The 12236-nt window shown below is 35.7% G+C and overlaps 1 protein-coding gene across 2 annotated transcripts in view; it reads left to right on the top strand.

Moving 5' to 3' along the window:
• Lars1 (leucyl-tRNA synthetase 1) overlaps positions 1–12236 on the top strand; it is a 71318-nt gene that overhangs the window by 17542 nt on the left and 41540 nt on the right. For both annotated transcript variants that reach the window (XM_077800995.1, XM_077801002.1), the window contains 6 exons: positions 327–464; positions 3358–3519; positions 5120–5232; positions 6371–6434; positions 9150–9217; positions 9331–9556. In XM_077800995.1, coding sequence (XP_077657121.1) covers positions 327–464; positions 3358–3519; positions 5120–5232; positions 6371–6434; positions 9150–9217; positions 9331–9556 — 771 coding nt within the window. The remainder of the gene's footprint in view (positions 1–326; positions 465–3357; positions 3520–5119; positions 5233–6370; positions 6435–9149; positions 9218–9330; positions 9557–12236) is intronic.

Here is a 12236-nt window from a genome sequence, read left to right as displayed (position 1 = left end):
TTTAAATGATGCTGTTATTAGTATTTAAAGTAACATTATGTTTTATATATATTTGTTCTTCTCATGCCTAGCATATAATGTACAACATTGAGTATTCTGAGTATTGAATAAATGCTTGCTGAGGCAATCAACAAAAAAACTAATTTAATTTATAAATTAGTGTATTTTGAAGTACGTGATTTGTCTTATTTGAGTTTTCTGTGATGATCTACATATGTATATTGCAAAATATTCAGAAAGCGTCAGTTTTGATTGGCTATAGAAACAACAAATATTCATGATTTCCTTGAATTTTGAACTTTACCATCTCTAATTTTGGGTTATAGGCATGTGCTGACAAGTTGAAAAGAGAAATAGAGCTGTATGGTTGTCCCCCTGATTTTCCAGATGAAGAAGAGGAAGAGGAAGAAATCAGTATTAAAACAGAGGATATAATAATTAAAGATAAAGCTAAAGGAAAAAAGGTTTGGTGGTTGTTGATATTTATGTTGAAGTTTTGTATTTGTGTATTTATTTGTGCATTCTCTTATTAGCACATTATCTGGCACATAAAATGTAATTTTAAAGAAGTATAAAATTAAAAATTTGTCTTTATTGCTTTTTTCTTTCCACTTTCTTTTAAAATATTTTTAGATTTACAGAGGAGTTGAAAGATAGTACTTAGTTCTCTTATAATCTGCAACCAGTTTTCTAGTGTTATATTTTAACTGTGATATAATCCTCAAAACTAAGGAATTAATATTAGTCCAGTATTATTGGGTAAACTATAGATAAACTTAAAAACTCAAATCATTTGAATTGGATTTTGCGTTTAAAAATTTTGTTGTTGTTGTTGCTGTAGATGGACAGAATACTTTTTATTTTATTTATTTTTATATGGTGCTGCTGAACATTGAACCCAGTGCCTCACATGTGCTAGGCAAGCATTCTCCCACTGAGCTACAACCCCAGCCCACTTTTTTTTTTTTTTTAAAAACTAATGTCCTTTTCTGTTCTAAGTTTCCAATATAGGCTACCACATTGCATTTGGTTATTATGTCTCAGTACATCTCCTTAGTCTCCTCTGCCTTTATTGTCTTCTATGATTTTTGATGTAAAGAATATTCTTCAGATAGATAATTTAGGGACAGTCTTTTTTTTGTTGTTGCTATAACAGAATACCACAAATTGGATGATTTATAATGATCAGAAACTGATTGGCTCACAGTTGTGGAGGCTGTCTGAGATTAAAGGGCCAGCATCTTGTGAGGGTCTTCTTGCTATGTCATTCATGGTGGAAAGGCAATTAGATAGCAGAAGAGACAGAGTAAGCAAATGTGTGCAAGAGGGGGACAAATTTGTCCTTTTATTTATAAAGAACCCTCTCCTGTGATAATGACATTAATACATTCATGATGACAGAGCTCTCATGGCCTATAACCTCTTAAAGGTTCCAATTCTTTTTTTTTTAGTTGTAAATGGATCTTTTATTTTATTTATTTATATGCAGTACTGAGAATTGAACCCAGGGCCTCACACATGCCAAGCAAGTGCTCTACCACTGAGCCATAACCCAGCCCCAAGTTTTCAACTCTTAATAGTGTTAAAAGGGGATTAAGTTTCTAAAACATGCTTTGTGGGGCACATTCAAATCCCATCATAGACTGGTTTGCAATTTGGGTTTGTCTGATTTTTTTTCTTATTGTTTAATTGATATTACTGATTATTGGAAAGAATACCAGAGAATTCATGTATTCTTCTCAATGCATTATGTCAGCAAGTAGTAGATAATATGTTTGATTGGTGAAATTAACTTTTTTGTTATGTTGGTGTCTGCCAGGTTTTTCTCCTTTAAAGATTTCATTTTTTTTTCTCTTTATAATTATGTATTTTGGGAGAGTTAATTTGAGGCTAAACATTTACTCATTAACATTAGCATTCATCACTGGATCTTGCTTGTAATAGTGTTCTAGTGCTGATTTTCTGTTTTCCTCTTTCTGTATTATTTAGAATTCTTCTGAGAGGAATATTTGTCCTTTTCCCCTAATTTACTTATTTATTCAATCTTTTATTTTATATCAGTGTGGATTTATATTTTATTCTTTAGGTAATAATCTAAACTGTCAAGGTTTTATGTGTTTGTATGTCGTGGTGGTTATTATTATTCAAATTGTTCTAGTTTTGGCCATTGAAAGTTTGTTTTTTGGTATAGAGATTGAACCTAGGGGCGCTTAGCCACTGAGCCATCCCAAGCTCCTGTTTATATTTTAGATACACGGTTGTTGCTTAGGCCCTTGCTAAGTCACTGAGGCTGGCTTTGAACTCAATCCTCCTGCCTCAGCCTCCTAAGCCACTGAGATTACAGGTGTGCACCACTGTCCTGGGCCATTAGAAATTCTTTTAAGTTGATTCCTAGTATCCATTTGACACTCCTCATCTTTCCTTTCTTTATTATATATTTGTTACTTTTTATTATTATTAGTTTTTCTTTTGTTGAATTAGGGGTTGAATCCAGAGGCCCTCTACCATGTGTGAGACACTGGGTTCTATTCTCAGCACTGCATATAAACAATAAAAATAAAGGTCCATCAACAACTACAAAAGTATTAAAAAAACGGGGAGGGGGCTGGAGATATAGCTCAGTTGATAGAGTGCTTGCCTTGCATGCACAAGGCCCTGGGTTCAATCCCCAGAACTGCCCCCCACCCCCAAAAAAGGAAATGGGTAGAGTCATGTTTCTACCATTGATCTATAGGTCAATTCCATCACACTCAAAACTCCCTTGTGCTGTCTTAATAGATGTTTATTTTAATTTGACCTCCTCTAACCCTGGGCATTTAGTTGCCTTTTTTATATTGGTAAATCCTGAGAAGGAAGAAAACTCTTGGTAGTAGCTTATTTATAGCTAAAACAAAACTAACGTAAAAGAAGTATGTTGTATTAGAAGACAGGAAACAGAAAGTTTGGGACTGAGAGCTTACCTTCATGATTGGTAGTTCTTTGTCCATTTATTTAGTTACCATTGATATTAGTGTCTTGATAAATATCTTGACTGTATAGTTCTATAGACAAAATAGTACACCTAACTTCTGCAATGTTCTGATGTATCAGCATTGTTTTGGAATTTAGAAAATCACCAAATTAGATTATTCAGTTAAAATTACTCTGGTCCTGGGGCTGGGATTGTGCTCAGTGGTAGAATGTTTGCCTCACATGTGTGAAGCACTGGGTTCGATCGTTAGCACCACATAAAAATAAATAAATAAAATAAAGTATTGTGTCTATTTACAACTAAAACAATCTTAAAAATAAAAATTTGCTCTGTTAAGTAGTTGTTGGTTATTATTTGATGGAGTTTGTTTTTGCCTGTGTTTTCAGAGTAAAGCTGTTGCTAAAGCTGGATCTTCTAAATACCAGTGGGGCATTATGAAATCCCTTGGATTGTCTGATGAAGAGATAGAAAAATTTTCTGAAGCAGAACATTGGCTTGATTATTTCCCACCACTGGCTATTCAGGATCTAAAAAGAATAGGTTTGAAGGTATGCCGATCACTTTCATAGTTGAAGAATATATGAAGAAAGCATTTATATTTAAGTTATTTTAAAAGATTTGGATTAACTCTTACATTTGGAATAATATTTGCTGCCTGCATGCCACTAAAGAATTGTACTGTTTTTCATTTGAGCATTGAAGCACTTTAATATTTGTCTTAGTGGAATGTATCCTAGTATGTCAACAATTATTAGAAAGGGGCTCTACTGGCCAGGCACAGTGGCATAAGCCTGTAATCCCAGGGGCTCTGGAGGCTGAGACAGGAGGATTTCGAGTTCAAAGCCAGCCTCGGTAACTTAGGAAGGTGCTAAGACACTGTGAGACCCTGTCTGTAAATAAAATACAAAATAGGCTGGGGATGTGGCTTTGTGGTTGAGTAACCCAGAGTTCAATTTCTGGCACACAAAAAAAAAAAAAAAAAAGAAAGGAGGTCTACTAAAAACACGTGAAGAGCTGGGCATGGTGTCATGCTCCTTGTAATCCCAGTGACTTGGGAGGCTGAGGCAGGAGCATTGCAAGTTGGAGACCAGCCTCAAAAATTTAAGCAGGGCACTAAGCAACTTAGCAAGACCCCATTTAAAATAAAAAAGGTTGGGGATGTTGTGCAGTGGTTAAGCGCCCTTGGGTTCAATCTTTTGAACACAAAAGCAAACCACAGACATGAAGAAGCCAAAGATTAACTCGAATATTTAGGAATGCTATATTATTTAACTGTTTCTTCTTTAATTTATTATTGTTTCTGTATGTATGTTAATATGTAAATGTGTTTAAAACATTTATTAAACTTGTCATTGTGGTAATTGAGATTTTATATATATTATATATATATATATTTTTTTTTGGTGTCACACATTTCAGAATTCTTAAGTCTGAATGGTGCTTATGTTAATTAACATTATTTCAGTACCCTAAATATTCAGGCAGGACTTTGCCTGAAAGGTTTAGTCCTACTTCTTTCAATTAAACAGGTCCCTTTAGCAGCAACCATCTTCAGCTTTCACAATTAATTGGTACTCTGAACCCAGGGCCTTGTGCATGTGAGGCAAGCACTCTACCAGTTGAACTATATCCCCAGTCCTGATATGTTATTTTAATAAGTATAATTTGAAAACTTTTTTTTTTAATAGTTGACATAAGGGGCTGGGGTTGTGGCTCAGAGGTAGAATGCTTGCCTGGCATGCATGAGGCACTGGGTTCGATCCTCAGCACCTTATAAAAATAAAATAAAGATGTTGTGTCCACCAAAAACTAAAAAAATAAATGTTTACAAAAATAGTTGACATAATTCTTTTTTTTGTGGTACTAGGGATTGAACCTAGAGATGCTTAACCACTGAGCCACATCCCCAGCCCTTTTTGTATTTTGTTTTGAGACAGGGTCTTGCCAAGTTGCTTTGGCGCTTGCTAAGTTCTGAGGCTGGCTTTGAACTTGGGATTCTCCTGCTTCAAACTCCCAAATTGCCCAGCTTAATAGTTGATGTAATTCCAAGTTGGGGGAATAAAGGGTAGAAGAGTAAAGATTTGTAGGAATTCTTTTAAAATTTTTGGAAATTTCTCAAAAATTACCCTTTCTTTTCTCCTTTTATAGGTTGACTGGCGTCGTTCCTTCATTACCACTGATGTTAATCCTTACTATGATTCATTTGTCAGGTGGCAATTTTTAACATTAAGAGAAAGAAACAAAATTAAATTTGGGAAGCGGTGAGTTTGGTATTCTTTATAGAAAAGTAAAAACCATATAATTCTTGTTTTACAATTCAGTGTCCATAGGCTACTTTTTTTTCAAGTGGTGAGGAGGATTAAACACAGAAGTATTCTACCTCTGAGCTACATCCTAGGGGCCTTTTTAAATTTTATTTTAAGGCAGGATTTTGCCAAGTTGCCCAGAGAGGACTTGAACTTGTGATCCTTCTGCCTTAGCCTCCCAAGTATTTGGGAGCTGCTGTGTCTAGCCTGTCCTTTTACTTTTCATATTTTTTTTTCTTTTTTTCTCTTGTATCTTTTTCTTTTTCTCTAGCCAGTGTCTTAATTTTCTTGTGCTGCTTTGTATTTGTGACAGATAGAACCAGGGAAAAGAGAATTATTGGCTTTTATGATGTTATTAAAAAGATTCCTGGCGAAGCAGAAAAATGATGATTTTATTTCTGTTTTAGTTTGTATTTTTTTTTTTTTTTTAAGGGGGAGGCGGCTACTGGGGATTAAACTCAGGAGCACTTGGCAGTAAGCCACATCCCCAGCCCTATTTTATATTTTATTTAGAGACAAGGTCTCATTGAAGTTGCTTAGCGCCTTGCTTTTGCTGAGGCTGGCATTGAACTCACAATCCTCCTGTCTCAGTCTCCCAAGCTACTGGGATTATAGGAGTGTGCCACCGTGCCCAGCTTAGTTGGTATTTTTGTTCCATAAATTAAGATTCTTTTTTGACTATGTAGATTAAATAAAAGCTATTTGCATTTTACAAGGGAATTTATATCTTATACTCTTCTTTTTGTGATGATAGGGATTGAGCCCAGGGCCTGGTGCTTCGAGGCAAGCACTCTACTAACTGAGCTATATCCCCAACCTAGTTATAATCTTTCTTATTCATACCACAAAGTCGAGATCAGTGCATATTTTTCAATGGCATTACCTTTGATGAAGGTAGAAATATTTCATTAGTAACTAGAGTGACAATAGAACTCTATTTAAAAGTATAAATAATAGATGTAGACGGTTGTTTTCAGTCAGAAATTTTAGTTATAAGACATACTGGTAAGACATCAGAAGCAACATTGGCAAATATGTTAAGATATAATTCAAATATTATAATAGCTTCTGTTACTTACTGTTTATTTCTTAGGTATACCATTTATTCTCCAAAAGATGGACAACCTTGTATGGATCATGACAGACAAACTGGAGAGGTGATTATTTGTGACATAGAATAGCTATTACAATAATCTTCTTTTTTTTTCTTAATACTTTTATTTAGTTGTTTATGGTGCCAAGGATCAAACCAGTGCCTCACACGTGTTAGGCAAGCACTCTACTACTGAGCTACAACCCCAGTCCTATAATAATCTTTCATATGGCCCTATCCAGTTTTTTTGGTACTGGGGATTGAATTCAGGGGCACTTGACCACTGAGTCACATCCCAAGCCCATTTTTGTATTTTATTTAGAGACAGTGTCTCACTGAGTTGCCTGGCTTCTGGTGAGGCTGGCTTTGAACTTGAGATCCTCCTGCCTCAGCCTCTCAAGCCACTGGGATTACAGGCGTGTAATCCCAGTTTTAAATGAGAAACCTAAAAATAACTTCATTGCAATACTGAGGTTTTTTTTTTAATATTTTTGTAGTTGTTGATAGACCTTTATTTTTTATTTATTCATACATGATACTGAGAATTGAACCCAGTGCCTCACACATGCCAGGCAAGTGTGCTACCACTGAGCCCCAGCCCCAGCCCCCTGAGGTGTTTATTCATGATACTTTGATGGGTATCAAAAGGGAAACCAGAATATCATCAAAAGTGCTTGTATCATATCTATGACTTGCTACTCTAAGAGCAATCTTAGGACCAGCTATATCACCTTGTTCAGAAAAACACAGTTAAATAAACCTCACACAAAAATTGTGGAATCAAAGTGCTGAATCGAAGCTTTTTAGAGTGGGGCCTAGGAATCTGTTTTTATAAGGCTGTCAGTGTGACTCATATGCATGTTAATGTTTGAGAAGCACCATTTGGAAAATATACAGCTCTAAAAAGAGTGTGGGGAAAGATAATGAGATGTGGTTAAATATCTTTTAGGGTGGGTACAGGAGTTTGAACTCCAGGGTGCTTAACCACTGAGCCACATCTCACCCCTTTTTATTTTGAGACAGGGTCTCAATAACTTGTTTAGGGCCTTTATATTGCTGAGGCTGGCTTTGAACTTGCAACCCTCCTGCTTCAGCCTCCTGAGTTGCTGGGATTATAGGCATGTACCATCTTGCCTGGCTGTGGCTACCTTTTGACATATACAGATTCCATTTGTATGTGTTTTAATCATGTGTCTACTTCTTTCCTAAGTGCTTCCTAAAGCCACTCATGAAATAGTTCCGTCTACATTATTGTAGAACATATTAGTAACATTATTGCCTCTAATACTTGAATAAAACAAGGGTAAACAATTTGTTTGAAGCCTTGGCACAGTAAATTGGTGACAATGCCAGCATCTCAGCTTATGGACTCTTTATCCCTTTTCTGTTGCTGTAATTGAATACCACAGAGTAAATAACCTTTATTTGTAGTTTATATTGAATTTACATAAATTACCAAATAGAGGTTCTTTACTTCTCAGTTCTATAGAACCGGAGATCCAAGATCAAGGGGATACATCTGGTATAAAGTCCTTGCTGGTGAAGAGTCTCTGCAGAGTCGCTAGGTGGAGCCCTGTATCACATGATGAGAGGGGCACATATGAGAGGAGGCACACTGACTTTTATAACAGATCTCTTTTCAAAATAACTCATTAACCCATTAATCCATTAATTCATGAATGAACTAATACTTCTTAAAAGTCCTACCTAGTCCCATCTTTTAATACTTCACAATGGGGATTAAATTTTAACATGAGTTTTGATGAGGACATTCAACCATAGTGTAATCCTGTGAGTACCTTACTCTTTATCTTTGAGCATTTTTTTTTTTTTTTTTTTGGCAGGGGGCAGTACTGGGCATTGAGCTCAGGGGTACTTTATGACTAAGCTACACCTCCAGCCCTTTTTATTTATTTATTTAAAAAATTTGAGACAGGATCTCCCAAAGTTGCTTAGGGCTTCGCTAAGTTGCTGAGACTGTTCTTGAATTTGTGATCCTCTTGCCTCAGCCTCCTGAATCATGGGATAACAGGTGTGTGCAGCCACACCCAACTCAAAATTCAAAAGTTTTTGAGCATTGTCATGACACTCAGAAGTGTTTTGGAGCAATTTGGATTTTTGATTTTTCGATTATACATAGAGTTTGAAAAGTTTTGGATTTTGGAACATTTTGGATGTAAGATTTACAGGTTAGGGTTGCTTAACCAGTAAAGTCTATGCAAATATTCCAAAGTCTGAAAAATTCTGAAATCTGAAATACTTCTGCTTCCAAGCATTTTGGATAAGGGATACTTAACCTATTTAGCCAGCGTTTGCAGTATCCTAAGTTTCAATAACGCTTTAGAATTTTTCAAAGCACTTTCTATTTCCTTATGTTTCTCAGGACAGTCTGTGTGAGACACAGCAAAGTTATTTTATAGAACAGGAAAGAAAGGCTCAGGGACATTGTGATTGCCTTGTTTAAGCTATTAGTAAGGATGAAATTAAGTTTAGAATGCACATCATCTGATGCCTGAACCAGTGTATATCTGTGGAGTCTACTCTTTGGGATCTGCCTTGGTGGGCAGGATTGGGATTTTGATGAACACCATTTTGACTGATGATTCTTTCCCTGGATATGGTCAGCACTTCAATGGCAGTATCTTCAGTAGAATAAAGAATTATTCTAACAGTGCAAGAACCCATGTTAGAAATTTATATTTAGTTTCCCACATAGGTGAGTAGGTTTAATGCAAGTCTTCCCCCCTCCCTGAAATTTTTGTTTTGTTTATTTGTGTAGGGTGTTGGACCTCAGGAATATACTTTAATGAAATTGAAAGTGCTTGAACCATACCCATCCAAATTAAGGTAGGTTTGTTAACAAGTTATTGTTTCAACATTTCTGAACTGATAATTGTGTGCAAACCACCCCCCCCCCTTTTTTTTTTTTTTTAACAAAAGTACATACTTTTTCTTCTTAGTGGCCTGAAAGGTAAAAATATCTTCTTAGTAGCTGCTACTCTCAGACCTGAGACCATGTTTGGACAGACAAACTGTTGGGTTCGTCCTGACATGAAGTACATTGGATTTGAGACTGCAAATGGTGATATATTCATCTGCACTCAAAGAGCAGCAAGGAATATGTCATACCAGGGCTTTACCAAAGACAATGGAGTGGTGCCTGTTGTTAAGGAATTAATGGGTGAGGTAAGTTGATTAGCACACTTTTTATTTTCATGCATATAGTTAGAGGAAAATTTCAACAGTGAAGCTTGAGAAAAGAGCGTTTAATTTTTTTTTAAATTAAGGTATACATGCAGTAAAGTGAATAAGTTATTTGTATTTTTTTTTAAATATTTAGTTGTAGATGGATACAACTCCTTCCTTTCTTCCTTCTTTCCTTCCGCTGAGTATTGAACCCAGTGCCTTATAAGTACTAGGCAAGCACTCCACCAATGAGTCACAACCCTAGCCCAAGTCATTTGTATTTTATTGACTTTTCATGTGTATATACTTATGTAAATACCACCAAATCAAGAGATTAAGCAATTCTAGCAGTACTCCGGAGGGCTATATCATGTCCATATCATGATCAGTACTCATCTTTCTCCTCTAAAGGGAACATTTGCTCTGACTTCACCAAAAAATGGTTGGTATTCTTTTAACTTTTCATAATGGAACTATATGATATGCACTCTTTTGTGTCCAGCTTTTGCTCAATATTACGTGGGATTTTTGCAGTTGCACATAGTAGTAGTTATTTTTTATTTATTTATTTTTTTTAGAGAGAGTGAGAGGGGAGAGAGAGAGAGAGAGAGAGAGAGAGAGAGAGAGAGAGAGAATTTTTAATATTTATTTTTTAGTTCTCAGCGGACACAACATCTTTGTTGGTATGTGGTGCTGAGGATTGAACCCGGGCCGCACGCATGCCAGGCAAGCGAGCTACCGCTTGAGCCACATCCCCAGCCCAGTAGTAGTTATTTTTTATTGCTGTGTAGAATTGTATTTTATGTCACTGAAATAGTATTTTTAAAATTTTGTTTTAACTCAATATTTGAAAAATACGAAAAATGTGATATATACACATAATAGAATTTTACTCAGTTGTAAAGAACAAAATTATGTAATTTGTAGGAAAAGGTATGGAATTGGATAACATCATGTTAAATAAAATATGCCTCACGAGGAAAGTCAAGGACTGCATGTTTTCTCTCATACTGTGGAAGCTAGAGAAAGAATAAAAAGAGTATTTAATGAAAATAAAGGAAAGACCAATCGAATGGAGGAGTAAAGGGTGGAACCAAGGGGAGGAAGGAGGGGAGGGATAGAAGATGTACTGGGGAATGAAACTGACCAAATTTTTTTTTTTTTTAATATATATATATATATATTTATTTATTTTTTAGTTGTACACAATACCTTTACTTTGTTCATTTGTTCTTATGTGGTGCTGAGGATCGAACTCAGGGCCTTGCACATGCTAGGCGAGTGCTCTACCGCTGAGCCACAACCCCAGTCCTGACCAAATTGTTTTGTGCATGTATGAATATATCACAAGTGAATCCCAATATTATGTATAATTATAATGTACTTGTTAAAAATTAATAGGAAAGTATAGACAGTTTTCCTTAAGAGATTTAATAACATTTTATTTGTTTTTTGAATACTATTGACTGTGTTCCTAGAAATATTAAATTTGGAATTGCTGCTTTTTTTCCTGAAAAGCAAGTCTTGATTGATAATTAAATCTGGATAGTCTTGTAGCTTTTATGTTTATAGGTTATTTACTTAATTATCAGTATTTCTGAGTTTGTTTTCTCCTAGTAAATGCTGATCTTTGGTATCTTAATAATCTCTTAAAAGAAAAACATGAATAAACTCGATGCAGTGGTGCATGCCTGTAATGCCAGTGGCTCCAGAGGCCAAGGCAGGAATATCACAGGTTTGAAGCCAGCCTCAATAATTTAATGAGACTGTAAGCAACTAATGAGACCCTGTCTCAAAATTAAGAATTTTTAAGAAGGGCTGGAGATGTGGCTCAGTGGTTAAGTGCTCCCTGGGTTCAATTCCTGGTCCCCCGCCACCCACCACCACACCACCAAAAAAAAAAAAAAAGAAAAAGAAAACATCAATAGAGTATAGTTTCTTTCATTTATTTTGTTAAATTAAATATTTATTTATTTATTTTGCCATGTTAGGTATTGAACTGAGGACCTTATGGATGCTAGGCAAATGTTTTTCGAGCTATACTCTTGGCCCTTTATATTTTATTTTTTATACAGGATGTTGCTAAATTGTACAGACTGACCTTGAATTTGTGATCCTCCTGCCCCAACCTCTTGAGTAGCTGGGATTACAGCCATGTGCCACAGTTCCGCCTACAATTACTTTAAATGAAAGTATAACATTCTCTCTTATTGATATACCTTTTTTTTTTGGGTACCAGGGATTGAACTCAGAAGTACTCAACCACTAGCCACCTCCCCAGCCCTATTTTTAATTTATTTAGAAATAGGGTCTCACTGAGTTGCTTAGAGCCTTGCCATTGCTGAGGCTGGCTTTGAACTCGTGATCCTCCTGTAATCAGCCTCCCAAACTGCTGGGATTATAGGCATGCACCACCATGCCTGGCTATGTACCATATTTTATTACATGATTTTTCTGTCTTTGAAAACTTGTGTGGTTTCCAGGTTTTCCTAATATTATTGACTCAGCATTCAGTGTGTTCCTCAAAAAATAATTCTTTTCACTGGATCTGAGTTTCATTAATGTGTTTGTGGCTCTTGCAATGGATTCCTCTATTTTCCTCAAAGGAGTGCATTATCATAACCAATGTATTCAGCATAACATTGCTTGGTTTAGATAGTATCATTATTTAAAAATTATC

Source organism: Urocitellus parryii, chromosome 1, assembly GCF_045843805.1.
Source record: "Urocitellus parryii isolate mUroPar1 chromosome 1, mUroPar1.hap1, whole genome shotgun sequence".
Classification (NCBI taxonomy): Eukaryota; Metazoa; Chordata; class Mammalia; order Rodentia; family Sciuridae; genus Urocitellus; species Urocitellus parryii.
This window is presented reverse-complemented; position numbering and strand designations above follow the sequence as displayed.